This window comes from Misgurnus anguillicaudatus, chromosome 2 (assembly GCF_027580225.2).
Source record: "Misgurnus anguillicaudatus chromosome 2, ASM2758022v2, whole genome shotgun sequence".
Classification (NCBI taxonomy): domain Eukaryota; kingdom Metazoa; phylum Chordata; class Actinopteri; order Cypriniformes; family Cobitidae; genus Misgurnus; species Misgurnus anguillicaudatus.
The window spans coordinates 41,191,499-41,208,724 of NC_073338.2; the positions used below are offsets into that span (position 1 = coordinate 41,191,499).

The 17,226-nt window shown below is 37.0% G+C and overlaps 1 protein-coding gene across 1 annotated transcript; it reads left to right on the top strand.

Annotated features, from left to right (window-relative positions):
* Window positions 1-7,926: 7,926 nt before the first annotated feature.
* Window positions 7,927-17,226, top strand: LOC129442900 (guanylate-binding protein 1-like). The gene is made up of 10 exons (XM_073855270.1): window positions 7,927-8,110; window positions 8,202-8,329; window positions 8,576-8,685; window positions 10,414-10,625; window positions 10,827-11,069; window positions 11,212-11,360; window positions 14,214-14,345; window positions 15,285-15,497; window positions 15,569-15,671; window positions 16,521-17,226. Exons 1-10 carry the CDS (start codon window positions 7,933-7,935, stop codon window positions 16,889-16,891), a joined length of 1,839 nt encoding a protein of 612 aa, XP_073711371.1. The 5' UTR covers window positions 7,927-7,932; the 3' UTR covers window positions 16,892-17,226.

Consider the following 17,226-nt stretch of genomic DNA (forward strand, 5'->3'; position numbering starts at 1 on the left):
TTGACAGACCTCGGTTGACTGGGAATGGTGGTGGTCTTGCTGTCATTTTTAAATCTGATATATCAGTCTCTGAAATTACCATCCCTACCATGTCATCTTTTGAGTGCATTGCTTTTAAAGTTAATGCTGCTGTTAAAGTTCTTATCCTGTCCATATACCGCCCACCTAAGCCTAATCCTCTGTTTAACAAGGAACTTACAGAACTTTTTGCCCTGGCCAGTTCTATTTGTCCAGCTATGGTTCTTCTAGGTGATATTAACATTCATGTGGATAATAAAACATGTTTAAACACAGTTCAGTTTATGGACACGTTGGATTGTTTTAACATTACTCAGCATGTTAACTTTCCCACCCATAATAAAGGCCATACACTTGATTTAGTTTGTTCAGTTGATGTGGACATTAACCAGCTTGAGAGCCACCAATTACCTATCAGTGACCATAAGCTTCTTTCCTTTAACCTACCTCTCCCTTCTTCAAAACTAGTCTCTCAAAGGAGAGTAATTAGTTTTAGAAATGTTAAGAATATCGACTGTGATCATTTTGCAAGTTTAATTTCAGAACACCATGATTTAAAAACTGTTGAAGATTATAATTCTGTCCTATCATCTACCTTGGAGGTTCTTGCTCCTAGGAAAGAACGTGTTGTCTCATTTTCAAAAACATCACCTTGGTACACCAGTGAACTGAGATTACTTAAAGGGAAAAACAGACAACTAGAACGACAATTTAAGAAGTCGGGATTAACTGTCCACAAGCAAATGTTTGATGAGCACTTCTCTCACTATAGTGAGGCACTCAAGGTGGCAAGAGTTGAATATTACTCAAACATTATCAGTAATTGTGATGGTAACTCAAACAAGCTCTTTAAGACTATTAATCACATCATTATACCAAATAAGCCCTCCATATGTCCATCTGTGCAACAGTGTAATAGGTTCATGAATTTTTTTGTGGAAAAGATTGAGGACATTTATAAATCTATTGACTCTGCCCCTTTGGCTATGCTAACTGAGGTTTTACCACCTGTTTCCTCCTCTGTATTTCTTTCTGAGTTCATTACTGTAACTGAAGACTCCATCTCAAAAGTAATAATGACAATGAATTCTGCTACTTGTATCCTCGACCCTGTACCAACCACTGTTCTTAAGGGATGTCTGCTGACAATCAGACCCCTCATAGTCAATATAGTGAACACTTCTCTCACAAGAAGTCCCTAAAAAGCCTGGAGGTGACACACTTGATTTAACCAACTACAGGCCTATATCGAATCTTCCATTTTTGGCTAAGGTTTTGGAAAGGGTTGTTATGTCACAACTACATTCCCACCTGCTCCAGTATAATCTCTTAGAACCTTTTCAATCTGGTTTCGTATAGGACATACTGAAACTGCCTTAGTTCGAGTAATGAATGATCTTCTAATCTCTGCTGATTCTGGTGCTGTAACTATCTTGGTTCTATTGGACCTGAGTGCAGCGTTTGATACAGTATGCCATGACATACTACTTGACAGATTAAAAACCTGGACAGGCATCTCGGGCACTGTTTTAAAGTGGCTAACTTCTTACCTCACACATAGATCTCAGTTTGTTATCCTGGGAAATAACAAATCTGATATTACTCAGGTTCGACACGGTGTACCTCAGGGGTCGGTACTGGGTCCCACACTCTTTAGCATCTATATGTTACCAGTAGGGCAAATTATTAAGAAATATGGCTTAGGCTACCACTTTTATGCTGACGACACACAGATTTACATCAGTACAAAATCTGATGCTGCGGTTACCTCTAATGTCCTTACAGCCTGTTTACAAGAAATAAAACTTTGGATGCGTCAGAACTTTTTAAGACTCAACAGCTCTTAGACCGAGATCCTTTTTTATTGGCACACCGGCTACCATTCAAAAATGTCAGAATTTTAATTTGAAAATTGATAATACCCCCTCTGTTCCATCCTCGCAAGTACGTAACCTTGGTGTGATATTTGACGCTAACCTGACCTTAGAGGCACACATAAAGAGTGTTGTTAAAACGGCATTTTATCATCTTAGGAACATCAGTAGAATTAGGTCTTTCCTTTCTGATGCTGATGCTGAAAGGGTTATTCACTCATTTATCACCTCCAGAATTGACTACTGTAATTCCCTTTATTCTGGACTACCTGCAAAATCTGTCAAACGTCTTCAGTATGTTCAGAACTCAGCAGCACGAGTTTTAACACGTACATCATCATCATACCAGCACATTCAAGGTGTTCCATACAATTTGCATTGGCTTCCGGTGCAGTATCGCATTGATTACAAAACATTAGTTTTGACTTACAGCATTTACACACCTTCTCGTTCTCTCCGTTCTGCAGACTCTCTCCACCTTAACCAACCTTCTTGCAGATTAAAAACTATGGGTCAGACAGTGGCGGATGCAGAACGTGACATATGGGTGGGCATGGATTAAGTCCGGGTGGGCCTGAATCTATGGGTGTCACTTTTGAATAAGAAACTATAACAAGTCTATAAAATTCGTCAAAACTTCAGAACACTAATTTAAACAGCATACACACACACCCGAACTGCACGTCACATTTTTGACATTATTGATACTTTAAATTGTAATGCAACGTGACATTTATTAAGCCTTTTTGGTAAAAAAATATTGGGCTCTCATAGCCTACAAAAAAGAACCTGCACACAGTGACAGGAAATATAAATGAACCCAAAAAAACCTTATACTTTTTTAAATAACCTACTAAATGCTTAAAATGAAGCTTCTAACATCATATTCTCTTCATGCAAATCACTAAAAATATATTTTCGTTCTCACATATTTAAGTTAACTTACTAAATAAAGAAAGAAAAAGGGAATTGCTAGAATAATGTTAGACTCTGGGGTTAAACGAAATGACAAATAAATAAACATTTAATATACTTTTTGATGAGCATAAGAGCAAGCCTACTCGTGAAGAGCGGAGCCGAGGAGCGCGCATATCAGACGTGAACGAAAGGAATAATGGATTTAATGCTTTCACTTTATTTCCTGACAGTTTCACTTGTTAGTGAGGATAGTAATGGCTAACAAGATTACGCCGAATTACATACAACATAATTACCTAACTAAATCTGAGAGAATGCAAACACATTACAATATTTTTTCCTCCGCCCGACGGCCAAGGCGCATCATTTTTTTTAGCCCGACAGGAATTCGCCATAGCCCGTAATGGACGTCGGGCAAGCGATTTTGCGAGGTTTGTGTAGTAGAAAGACTTTCTTTAAAGTGAATTTCGTTTTGTATAAATTGTATCTTAATATTAATCAGTGTTTGATCAAACAATTGCCTCGATTTAATAAATAAGAAGCAAACCAAGAACGTCTGTGGTGTGGATTGAAGTGAACCCACTATATTTCCGCAGCCTACGTCTTTCTGCTTTAATGCATTTCTTAAATTAATGTCTCAATTACACAGTAGGCTTATAGGTTGTTATGATAGGCTATTTGTTGCTTAAAAGCAATAGGCTATATTGTATAAAGTGTAGCAATAAACGTGGCGTGACTTATAGTGCTGCTATATCGCTATATCAAACAACATCACTATGATCAGATGTTTTCTTTCTATTTTTTACCCCGCTGTCATATTTGTTGTGTGTTTATGTTATTGAGAGAAAAGCGCATATTTATAACGTGTTGTTATTCAAAATACGTTTTCTACTTGCTTGCAAAAAAAGTTCTCAAAGTGATCATGGCTGAAAGCTGCTCGGGAATATTTCATTATAACAACATTCAACTGCTTTAATAGTTTTTAAATAGTTATCAGGCTTACTTATAATTTTACTGTTTTTAACATAACATGCAATAGATAAATTACACCACATAAAGTAGTATACATGTCTAACTATACAGAGTAGTATTTTTTACATTTCTGATTGGGCGGGCCAGCTGTCAATCTGGGCGGGCCCAGGCCCACCCAGGCCCGCCCATAGCTCCGCGCCTGGGGTCAGAGAGCATTTTCATGTGCCGCGCTAAGGCTGTGGAATGCACTTCCTCTCTTTGTTCGTAACGCTCCAACTTTAAGTACTTTTAAGAAATCGCTTAAAACACATCTTTTTAAGACTGCTTATAATGTCTAACTTTTATGCCAATTGTTGTTTTATTTTATTTCTGTAATTGCTTTGTACTTGTTTTTATTTTGATGTATCTGCTATGTTGTTGTAGCGCTTTGGGTATATGAAAAGCGCATTATAAATAAAATGCATTATTATTATTATTATTATTATTATTAAAAAATAATAATAATAATAACATAGTAGATATAATATGTACACTATAGTTATAAGGTAGTCATTGCTTTTCTTTGGGCCTTACTTAAAACGGTCAAAGGAGCGCTCCCAACCAAATTTTGCTTAGGGCCCCTAAAGGTCTAGGGCCGGCTTTGGACAGAAATCATCATTAGTCTTGCACCCAACATTCAAAAACACTTAAGAACACATCATCATCCATAAACATATGCATTACTCAAATACAAAACACATTACAATACATTTAAATTCAATACAAAATAAAACATTTACAAACACCATAACCATGCTGTCTCTGTTTAAGGAGCTGGCAGCTGGCTTATGTCACTGTTTTGAAGCTTTAATTTATCTATTTAATTCAAGGTGTTTTTTCTTTTGTAAAGTGCCTTAAAGTGCCAATTTTAATATATAGGTATACACTTACTAATGATCTATGTGCTGGTTGGATTGTGAATAAAGTAAAAAAAAGAATTATTGGACTGAAAAGCTTGTTTGTGTATTTCTTAGGCTTTTACTGATCCACCAAACTCATCCTGTTGAGACGCTATCATAAATACAGGGAGAAGCAGGGAAATCAAAATTCAACATTACACAACATGGACCACATTAAATTGTAGATTTTTTTATTTAAACCTCCTCAAATGCAATAAATTTACAGTTAATCTCTAACTGAGATTTACCATAAAACAGAATTAATTATTCAGTAACAGAAGTAAAGATATGTAACACTTTATATTGCGACGCTCAATGTGCCGCGTAATTAAACTGAATTTACAGCGTAACTATTTGTACCTCTACAGTACGTACTTGTAGGTATAAGGTTAGCTGTAAAATTGAAACCTAAATCAAAATTACAGTTTAAATGTAACCATGATTATTTTTAAACAAGATTTTGGTGCCACAGAATTATTAAATAAGATTTGATTTAAACCAGATTCAAGCCCAATAGTTGTTGGTTCAACCCACTGTGAAAGCGTGAGTCACATAAGTGAGTGAGATTTGCCAACCAGTAATGCGGCATGCATTGAAAGTGAAAGTAAAAGCGAAAGTCTTACAAATCGGTTTTCTTGCTATAGCGGTCAGCTCATTGTGGTTAAACTTTACCCAACACAATGCAGAACTCATAATGCACAATATTATGCATAACGAAAAAAATATTATTAAAAAAATGTAAACAACATCTAGTGAATACTTTCAAATAATTAAATAGGCTTTTATATGCTACGTACATTACTTACTACATTACTAAAAGATAGCACTGCGTTGAAATGCTTATTTTCATCACTGCATCTGCAATTGATTATATTACTTCTGGTAATGTAATATTATATTGAGTCACAAAAACGTTTAGTATCTATTCATTTAGGCAAATAAGTGAATACATTTTATTCAACTATAAAGCAAATGAAAAAAAAAATTCTTCAATGCTTTTCTTTGGTCCACGTTGTGTAATGTTGAATTTTGATTTCCCTGCTTCTCCCTGTATTTATTAGTGGACGGACTGGGAGTAGGTTTGGCTCTGAACCTAAGACCCAATCGGGTTACATCCTCTGACATGATGCATGGATTCAGCATCAACCCGTAGATATTGAAGATAAATTAAAAGTGGCATTAAAGAAAAAGAAAGACTTTCTGAGAAATCTCATCTTAAGTGAACCAATTGCAGGGTAAATAGCAGGAACAATGTTTTTAATAGAGTCTACTTTTGTTTAGCCTACATGTTATGTTTACTATTTCATTGTGAGATTTATATTAATTATTATTTTTTTTAATTATTTGGCCAATAAGAATAAATTGTGTCGTCATCAAGCCTTTTCCAGCCAAGTTTGTTGAACTCTGACCTGCGAAATTGCATTATGTGAGAACCAGATCAGCCACTTTCAGTAACTTTCGTTCAGTTGTTGTCTGGCAAAAATGGAGGAAGCTGTAATTTAAGCTGTGTCACGTTGTGCTACTTTATATAACATGACATTACAAAAGCAAGCTAATAAAGAATGTGGCTTGTGGAATCATATCCTGCTCCAGGTTATAGCACTCTGTTGAAATGGTTATTTTTCATCATTACATTTGCAATGGATTACATTACTTATGGCAATTTTTTACTAGTAGGCCTATCTACAGTGCCGGATTGTCCATCTGGCGTATCCAGTAAAATTCGGCACGTTGTCATGGCGAAATTTGACTTCCCTGCTTCTCACCTACTGTTAGATTTTTTAGGTGGTCAGGGTGGGCTTTAGGAATATAAGGACCAATCGGTTAAAACATGATGCATGGACCAAATATTGACTGGATCCGCACTGGTATTTCACCATTCTAACAGAGTATTTGCGAATGGACTGGGCATTGCAGATAAGATAAAAGTAGCCATAAAGGAAAAGAGAGACTTTCCTAGAAATCACATGAGAGTAAGCAAACAGCTTAGCCTACATTAAATATTTATAAAACAACTTAATTATTTGTTTGTTAATGCACAAATATTTACATTTGCTTACTGTAGTTCTCAAGCTGTAAAGTACGTCATTCTGTGAGTATGAACCTATAAAGAAAGGTAGTTTGGGAAAGATGACACAATTAAAGAGAAAAAATTGCCAATGTCAGCAGTAAATTCGAAACCAAAACTCAAACCCACCGGTAAACACCCAGCAATACAAAAAGTTACTTGAAGCCTCCATTTATAAGACCGCCAGCGCCAGGATCTCATTCACAGTTCAGCAGTTCAGATTGGTGAGAATCCGGGAGAGAAAGAAAGCACGTTTTCGCTTGAAACTTTTGGTTATACAAAGCAAACCGAACCTTTGACATCCTTTAAGGATACCTTCTTGCAGACCAGGTGTGTTTAATTGTGTCATTTGGGCAGTTTTTTCTTCAGATTTTACACAGGAACTTGCATTTTGTCTTCAGTTACAGCTAAAATCTGGAAAAATGTAAACTCTCCAAAGACATTGACTGCATCTCAATGAGGAAATCAATTTGTTTTGTGTTTTGGACCCTTAAATGAACATAGAAACACACTGACTGAAACTGGATTGATTGTCTTTATATTTGATTATCAAACCTGGGTCTGATGCCGATCTAACAAGCTCAGTCGACTTGATCTGATTTGTTGGTTTCGGTAACTTCTGTAACTTTACTGTTGCTTTAATTGTCTTCTATGTTAATTTCAAATACACAAAGGCAGAGCAATGCAGTCTTAATCTACCTAGTGTGTTTAATGGTGAGATAAAATCTATCAAGACAACTGAATGTCAATGATTTAAGTAAGCAATAAGGTACGAGAGGCTGTGCTGTATCGTGAATAAGTAACATAAGTAATAAGTTACTTATTTACGATACAGCACTTGCCTCAAGTACCTTATTGCTTTTATAAAAAGGTTACCACACAATATTAAAGTAAAAAAAATATTAGTGCAACTTTCATGAAGTTAAATCAATAAAAAGCATTCCTTCCGCTAGAAAAAAGTACACTTCTTGTATTGACTATTGTCCCCAGTTTTGATGTGTGATATATGAAAACTTTAGACTTGGTGTGTCACTGTACAAGACATTGTAGCACTTTACTGTGAATGTGATTCCATTTGGTTTTGTTATTGGCATGTGCTGGAATGCTATGTGTCATTTTCTTTATTTCTCTTTTGCACATAGTCATGATGTCAGGACCAGTATGTTTGATTGAAAGTGATGAAAATGGAAAGTTTCATGTGAATAAAGAGGCCAAAGACATTCTGGATGGAATCAATGAGCCGGTGGTGGTGGTGTCTGTAGTGGGACTGTACCGTACTGGGAAGTCTTACCTTATGAACCGCCTTGCAGGACAACAGTCAGGTGAGACAACTCCTGCAGAAACTATTTGTAAGATAATATAGACAGAGATAATATGAGAAATTGTGAGAATTAAAAAAAACACATTTCTCAGGCTTTGCTCTTGGCAACACCATTGAGTCAAAGACCAAAGGTATCTGGATGTGGTGCATCACCCACCCTTCTAAAACAGGACAGACTCTGGTGCTGCTGGACACAGAGGGACTGGGTGACATAGACAAGGTGCACTGAAAAAAAATGATTATAAGTCAAAACTTATGATAGAAGGTTGAATTGACTTGTGCCTAAACAAGTTGTTTTAACTTCGTGCTGCATTTTTCAAAGTGTGAAAACATCTCTGATCGTTCTGTGAGGCATCTATTACAACAATCTGAATAACTGAAGTTAATTTTTACATTTTGAGTTAGGCCACTAACTTAAAGATAATATAATATACACAAGAGAAGACACAAGAGTTGTTTGTTTCAGGGAGACTCTAAGAATGACAGCTGGATCTTCTGTCTGGCGGTTTTGCTCAGCAGCACCCTGGTGTACAACAGCACAGGAACCATTGATAATGATGCAGTGCAAAAGCTCCAGTATCCTTTATCATCTCACATACAGTCTTGTTCAAAATAATAGCAGTACAATGTGACTAACCAGAATAATCAAGGTTTTTAGTATATGTTTTTATTGCTACGTGGCAAACAAGTTACCAGTAGGTTCAGTAGATTCTCAGAAAACAAATGAGGCCCAGCATTTATGATGTGCGCGCTCTTGGGGCTGTGCAATTGGGCAAGTAGTTGAATTAGTTGAAAGGGGTGTGTTCAAAAAAATAGCAGTGTGGCATTCAATCACTGAGGTCATCAATTTTGTGAAGAAACAGGTGTGAATCAGGTAGCCCCAATTTAAGGATGAAGCCAACACTTGTTGAACATGCATTTGAAAGCTGAGGAAAATGGGTCGTTCAAGACATTGTTCAGAAGAACAGCGTACTTTGATTAAAAAGTTGATTGGAGAGGGGAAAACCTATAAAGAGGTGCAAAAAATGATAGGCTGTTCAGCTAAAATGATCTCCAATGCCTTAAAATGGAGAGCAAAACCAAAGAGAAGTGGAAGAAAACGGAAGACAACCATCAAAATGGATAGAAGAATAACCAGAATGGCAAAGGCTCAGCCAATGATCACCTCCAGGATGATCAAAGACAGTCTGGATTTACCTGCAAGTACTGTGACAGTTAGAAGACGTCTGTGTGAAGCTAATCTATTTTCAAGAATCCCCCGCAAAGTCCCTGTTAAAAAAAAAGGCATGTGCAGAAGAGGTTACAATTGCCAAAGAACACATCAACTGGCCTAAAGAGAAATGGAGGAACATTTTTTGGAATGATGAGAGTAAAATTGTTCTTTTTGGGTCCAAGGGCCACAGGCAGTTTGTGAGACGACCCCTAAACTCTGAATTCAAGCCACAGTACACAGTGAAGACAGTGAAGCATGCATCATGATATGGGCATGTTTCTCCTACTATGGTGTTGGGCCTATTTATCGCATACCAGGGATCATGGATCAGTTTGCATATGTTAAAATACTTGAAGAGGTCATGTTGCCCTATGCTGAAGAGGACATGCCCTTGAAATGGTTGTTTCAACAAGACAATGACCCAAAACACACTAGTAAACGGGCAAAGTCTTGGTTCCAAACCAACAAAATTAATGTTATGGAGTGGCCAGCCCAATCTCCAGACCTTAATCCAATTGAGAACTCGTGGGGTGATATCAAAAATGCTGTAAAACCAAGAAATGTAAATGAATTGTGGAATGTTGTTAAAGAATCATGGAGTGGAATAACAGCTGAGAGGTGCCACAAGTTGGTTGACTCCATGCCACACAGATGTCAAGCAGTTTTAAAAAACTGTGGTCATACAACTAAATATTAGTTTAGTGATTCACAGGATTGCTAAATCCTAGAAAAAAAAATGTTTGTACAAAATAGTTTTGAGTTTGTTCAGTCAAAGGTAGACACTGCTATTTTTTTGAACACACCCCTTTCGGCTGGTTGCCCAGTTGCACAGCCTTGAGGGCGTGCGTGTCATGGGTGCTGGGTCTTGCTTGTTTTCTGGGGATCTGCTGAGCCTACTGGTGGCTTGTTTGCCACGTAGCAATAAAAAATATATTAAAAACCTTGATTATTCTGGTTAGTCACATTGTACTGCTATTATTTTGAACAAGACTGTACATGACCCTCTTCCTCTTGTACACACACACACACACACACACACACACACACAGACACACACACACAAAATGTTGTTATTCCTCAATGTGCTTCAGCTATATTACTGAACTCGCGGAGCGAATCAAGATCAAATCCCCATCATCTCCATCAGAAGAAGATGATGTGGCAGGCGAGGAGGATTATAATTTTGTGTGCTTTTTCCCATCATTTGTCTGGTGTGTGAGGGATTTCACCTTGGAATTAGAAATTGCTGGAAAGCAAGTGACAGAGGATGAATACCTCGACTTTGCCCTGACTTTAAAACATGGTATGTCTGGCAGTACCATCTTTTCACCCACAAAATGCTGCTGTGCTTTGATTCAAATCCAATATCAGCAGTGATGGATGTTAGTCTGAAATGCTTTATCACACACATCATGCATCAGTATTTCCTGTTTGTGCTATAGATGACCAATTCAGTTTAATGCAGTTGATTTATTAAGGGTTGTCTTCTGAACAATCTTTTTAGGTAGAAGCAAAACCATCAGTGACTACAACCTGCCTCGTGAATGTATCCGGAGTTATTTCCCTTCCCAGAAGTGTTTCGTTTTCCTATCTCCAGCCTCAGTGGAAAACATGAAGTTTTTAGAGAACCTAGAAAAGCAGGACCTTGAACCAGCTTTCCTGGAGGCCACAGGCCGTTTCTGTGAATACATCTTTGCAGAGAGCGCTGTGAAAACACTGAAAGGGGGTCACCAAATTACTGGGAAAAGTAAGTGTTTTATCAAATTACATCTATATTGAGTATGTCCACAATAACAGCATCACAAACTTATTGATCTTTGTCTTAATGGCTGAAAATACAATGGGGCATGAAGTCTACTTTTAACAGTTTTTTGTATGTGTGATTTTAGTGTTTGGTGATCTGGCTCAGATTTATGTAGACACAATCAGCAGTGGTCAGGTGCCCTGTCTGGAAGATGCAGTGGTTGCTCTTGCAAATCTAGAGAACCAGGCAGCTGTTGAAGAAGCTTTAAAAGTTTATAAGAGTGGCATGGAAGAGGTAAGACACACATTTTGATTGTATACACCCATTCACCCTTTAACTCACTATGCTGCCCGTTTTTTTTCTAATGTAGTAATATTTTACAATAATTGAAATTCACTCAGCAATTAAAATGTTTCCTGCTGTACCAACTATGACCATTTTTTGGTCTGTAGCATATTTTGCAAGTGCAAATGAGGAAATTAATATAGAGACGTTCTCATGCAACTACAGAAATAGCTTTAAGCCTTGAAAGAGAAAATCTACAAATCTACAAATTCAAAAAAAATCACTGTTTACATGATGTGCACACATCAAGCATGTTCTTTCTGATTTATTGCATTTTACACAAATGGTTTTAGTGTCATGTTTTGTGGGGCACAACTGGCATCACTTGCATTCAGACAGTGATGAAATATCTGCAAGAAAAAGATAACTTAAGTAGCATTTCATTTACATTGTATTTAGAAAATTGCTCACTTTTACCATCCCTGTCTGTAAAAGTCTTTTTCAGTACTGAAAAGAGTGAGGAGAAGCATTTTACCCCATTTCAGGATAGTAATTTATTTATTTAGTGCTCTAACACATCCTGAAGTTTGACTTCTCAGAGTTTTTCAAAAAAAGTAAATTGAGTTTAAATGTGTTACTTTTGTCCCGCTGCTAATATTGTTGTATATGTTGAAAATTTGTATTATTCTAATTTGATTTAATTTCATTTTCATGGTTTTCAAACTCCAACATTTTTTTTATTCTCAACAATTTAAGTTTGTACTGTTTGTTGCTTTTGAAGCATTTGATAAAACTAAAATTTTAAATAAAAATGTAATTTCATTATTTTTTTACAAAGATTAATGACAAAAAAGTTTGCAGTTACATATTAACGAGGTCATAGTCATGTATATTTAATAAAAACATGTAGGGATGCTCCGATCAGGATTTTTGCAGCCGATACCGATTACCGATTTGTGATCTTCGTGATCGGCCGATATACCGATTCCGATTTTTTTTTAAGCTGATATGCAAGCTCTTTGATGACTGTAACTGTTACAATTTTTCTAGATAAAGTAACACCACAGAGGTTGCCTTTGTTATATTACTTGCAGAAATTATATATTACTGGTTTAATAGAGACTCAAATAAATAAGTACAACAAATATTTCTTCTGCAAAGAGATATTTAATATCTCTTTAGAAAGGTTTGTCTCCTAAAAGTAATGAAAATAAAACACTTCACAGTCTTTACTGTATAAATTAAATATACACGCATTCGTGAATTATAACAGTTATTTAGTCAAGAGCGATTTATTGAGAGATGAATTGGGTTACTGCAGCTTTAAAGGAATATTCAATTTTCTTAAAAGAAAAATCCAGATAATTTACTCACCACCATGTCATCCAAAATATTGATGTCTTTCTTTGTTCGGTCCAGAGGAAATTGTGTTTTTTGGGGAAAACATTGCAGGATTTTTCTAATTTTGATGGACTTTAATAGAACCCAACATTTGATGTTTGACTCAACACGTAGCAGTTTTTTTCAGCGGAGTTTCAAAGGACTATAAACAATCCCAAACGAGGCATAAGGGTCTTATCTAGCGAAAAGATTGTCATTTTTGACAAGAAAAATAAAAAATATATACTTTTAAACCACAACTTTTCGTCAAGGTCCGGTCCAGCGCGATCTAACGTAAATGCGTAGTGACGTAGGGAGGTCACGTGTTACATATATAAAACGCACATTTGCGGACCATTTTAAACAATAAACTGCCACAAAGATATTAATTAGTATCAGTTGACATACAACAACGTAGGAACGGTCCTCTTTCTCAACACATGTAAACACTGGGGCGGAGTTTCGCGTTCGTCCTCTGTGACCTCTTGACGTGATGACGTATTGCGGTGACGTAGTGGGGTCAGCTGGCGCATCACGACCGGATCTACACGACGAGAAGTTGTGCTTTAAAAGTGTATATTTGTTATTTTTATTGTCAAAAATGACAATTGTTTCGCTAGATAAGACCCTTATGCATCGTTTGGGATTGTTTATAGTCCTTTGAAACTCCGTTGAAAAAAACTGTTAAGTGTTGAATTAAGTATTAAATGTTGGGTTCTATTAAAGTCCATTAAAAGTAGAAAAATTCTGCAATGTTTTCTTCAAAAAACATAATTTCTTCTGGACTGAACAAAGAAAGACATCAACATTTTGGATGACATGGTGGTGAGTAAATGATCTGGATTTTTCTTTTAAGAAAATGGACTAATCCTTTAAGACCTGACAGAGAGAGAGATTGCTGTTTGATGGGGATGTGAAGACGCGTCGCGCTGTTGACCGAAGCGTGTCCTCATAGAAAATACGCATACCTCTGTGAAGGCAGAGAGAGAAATACAAATCTGCACGTCGCACATAAGCAACGGGTTGTAAAAATTCTCGCACTACGTAAAAATGTATCTAATTGCAGCCGCATTCAGGATCCTTTTGATGACAAAAGTAAACAGAAAGTTCGGTTTATGAGATCGGCAGATTTAGCGAGCACCCATCGAGTCATTTAATGCCATTATCGGTGATCCCGATCGGCGGCAGATCGATCGGAGCATCCCTAAAAACATGTGTAACACAAAAATCTATCTTGTGTTACAAACAAAACAAGTAACAATTCACTACTCATGTTTAAAGTGAAATTACACAGAAGTCGTTTTACATATTTTCAAAATTCCACCTGGTATTGATAGACCACACTTGTGGGTTATTGACCACGGCAAAAATATATCTTTGTCTAAAGCATTATCTTTTAAAATTAAGTTTTTCTGAAAAATTGTACTTTCGCCCCTGCTCTCCCCTATGCAAGCAGCATGTTAAAGTCTAATTGTTTTCTAGGTGAAAAAGAAGTTTCCAGTAAATGTGACTGATGTTACCCAAGAGCATCAGAGCGTCAGCAGTCTGGCCACATCTGAGTTCATTAAACGTTCCTTTAAAGATGACAATCAAGAGTACCTTAAGAAGTTGGAGGTGAGTTCTGGATATAAACTCACACAGTATGAATAAGTTAACAATGCAGCAATTATGCGGCAATGCATTCAAAAGCATGCAAAGGTTTTTTTTCTATGTGCACTACAGTACATTCACTAATACACATCTGCATATTTTCTTATACTGTACTGTATAAATTATTGAAAGCTCACATTACATTTACACATTTAGCAGATGCTTACAAGATATACTTACATGAGATTTTTTGTTCTCTTTGGATCGATCTCATGACCTTTGCACTGCCAACACAATGCTCTACCAATCCAGCTACAGGAACAGTTTAGGCGGCAGCACTGTAAATTAGACAAACTTTTGTTAAAATATATAATAAATAAGACGGGGTTCATTGGTTTATGCTTTTTTAGTCACCACAAGGTTCAGAACCCTTGATGTAGTCAGATGTCTAAAAAGTAATTTGTGGGAGAAGTCAGGTGTGCAAGTTTTAGGCGTAGGCTATTTTAGTTGCCTCAAAATATCAACGCGCCAACAATGCGCCTGAACACACATAGTTTTCAGACCAGAATGCCCATGGGCGCAAAATTGGACGCCAATGCATTTTGGGCGCAAATGATAATTACGCAGAGTTGAACCTAGCAAAAGACACTTGCGTTGTGCATTGTGCTGCATTGTGCCAGGTGTATGATAGGGCCCCTGATGCTTCTCCAACAACATGCACAACAAGCTGCTTCTTCTTCAGCTTTGGCCTTGATACTGTAACATGCCCGTAGATATTGCCTATTAGTACACATGCACTTCGATGCCAACAATGACTATGAAGTTTAAATAAAGACTGATATAGAGGCTACGCTGTAGGTCTGATGCTAAAACTATAAACCACCCTAAGCTGACCACTAGTATGTGGTGAGTATGTGTGTATTTGTGTTTTGCGACTATTTATATGTGTTTGTATGTTTATAGGAAAATATAGGTCAATACTATGTAAACCTGTTGGGTGAGAATGAGAAGGCGTCAGACAAGAAGTGCAAAGAGCTGTTAAAGGATCTTTTCTTTGAAATGAGTGAACGACTGAAGAATGGAGAATACAGTAAGTGTGGAGGATATGAAGTCTACTGCAGCGACAGAGACGCCATCATTGAACAATACCACAGTGAACCAAACAAAGGAATCAGGGTAAGGACATTTGTGTGTGGTATGAGTATACATCTCTGTGTGCTCTTGAGTTGTAAACTATTTATGTGCAGGCTGAAGCTGTGCTGAATGAGTTCATGAATGAGAGAGGACCTGAGGCAAATGCCATCCTTTACACGGATGAAAAGCTGACTAAAAAAGAGAGAGAAGTTCAGGGTAAATCTTCATTTATATCAACAAGTAGTTAAAGGACAAGTTGGGTATTTTACACTTAAAGCCCTGTTTTCATATTGTTTATGGTGAAATAGAACGGTTTTGACTGAAATTTCGACATATGCGGCTGCCCTGAGAATTTTCGGATGTTTGTGTTTCACCTCACACCTCTAAAATTGGTTTAATGGTGCACTGGAACAATCCTTTCTAAAATGCATTAAACTTTCATTTACAAAGACGTGAAACTCGCCGAGTGGTCAGGGGTGTTAACTGATATGCTTACACAAAAATCGCTGCAAAAGATGCTTCCCAACAGGTGTTTTACCATTCGTTGTTAACTTGTGGACCTTTTTTTCCCAACGCCTCACACCCGTACATTCTTCCGCTTAGAGCTTGAATAATAGACACTCCAGCCCAGGTGGTGGCGCTAATCCGCCATTGCCAATTGCAAGAATAGAAACAAAGTTCCGGCGCGGGGTAATACCGTACCTCACAGCACATCTAATACAAGTCAATGGAGTTGGCAAAAACTACAATAAAACCTGTTGAAATGCGTATTTTGCAGCGATATTTGTGTGAGCATACCAGTGAACACCACTGACCACTTTCATGTCTTTGTAAACGAAAGTTTAATGCATTTTAGGAAGAATTGTTCCAGTGCACCTATAAACCCATTGTTAAGGTTGGAGATGATATATATATATAGTATTATTTTATTTTGGAACATACAATATGAAATACTGTAATAGTGGAAGTGTCTCTGTAGTAAGTGTACTGGAGGTTTCTTAAAATTTAGTGCCATGTACATGACTAATTACTTGTAATTTTTTATTTTCTTTATTTTTTGAACAGAGGAGAGAGAGAAGAAAACTCTAATGGAACAGAAGTTTAAAGAAGAAGAAGAGAAACGTATTGAGAGTGAGCTAATGATGGAGGCAGAGAAAAAGCGCCAGGAGGACATAATTAAGCAGATGGAGGAGAAGTTAAACAAGGAGATGGAGCAACGACGGAAGGAGATGGAGAGAGCTCTGGAGAGCAAACTGAGGGAGCAGGAAGAGCTGCTAAAGAAAGGCTTTAAAGAGAAATCTGAACTCCTTGCTCATGAGATTGTGAAGTTACAAGAGGAGGAAAGTAGTTTTGGAGGAGTTGTAGGGAAATTTCTTTGTAATATTGTAGACATAGTTCCAAATCTTCTCACTGGCAAGGGATTTAAATGGCGTTAAATTGACGTGAATACCTTATTACAATATACTCTGCACTGCTCCACTACAATTGCAATTATTTACTTGAAAAAATTCACATGGATCGAGAAATCATTAGAATTTTACATTCAGGCCTTCCGTAGATGCCCTCTTATCCAGGTCCTTTGCTGATCCCGCTCCTTTCTCTCCCCTTGGACTTACCAAAAATCTAATAAAAAAAGAAATAATAGAGTTTGCATATCAATAATATCGACAGCAAGTAATTCATTTATTTTAAGCATTTAGTGGCTTTAGCTTCAAGTACTCAAGTGCTTTTTCTTCTCATCTTCTAAGGCCTAGAGAGAATTGTGCTTTTC

What these genes read in the sequence shown, in the direction of transcription:
- LOC129442900 (XM_073855270.1), top strand. Translation starts at nt 7,933, where the DNA reads ATGATGTCAGGACCAGTATGTTTGATTGAAAGTGATGAAAATGGAAAG. An exon ending in CCTTGCAGGACAACAGTCAG is followed by an intron (nt 8,111 to 8,201) that starts GTGAGACAACTC and finishes CACATTTCTCAG; the next exon opens with GCTTTGCTCTTGGCAACACC. An exon ending in ATAAGAGTGGCATGGAAGAG is followed by an intron (nt 11,361 to 14,213) that starts GTAAGACACACA and finishes ATTGTTTTCTAG; the next exon opens with GTGAAAAAGAAGTTTCCAGT.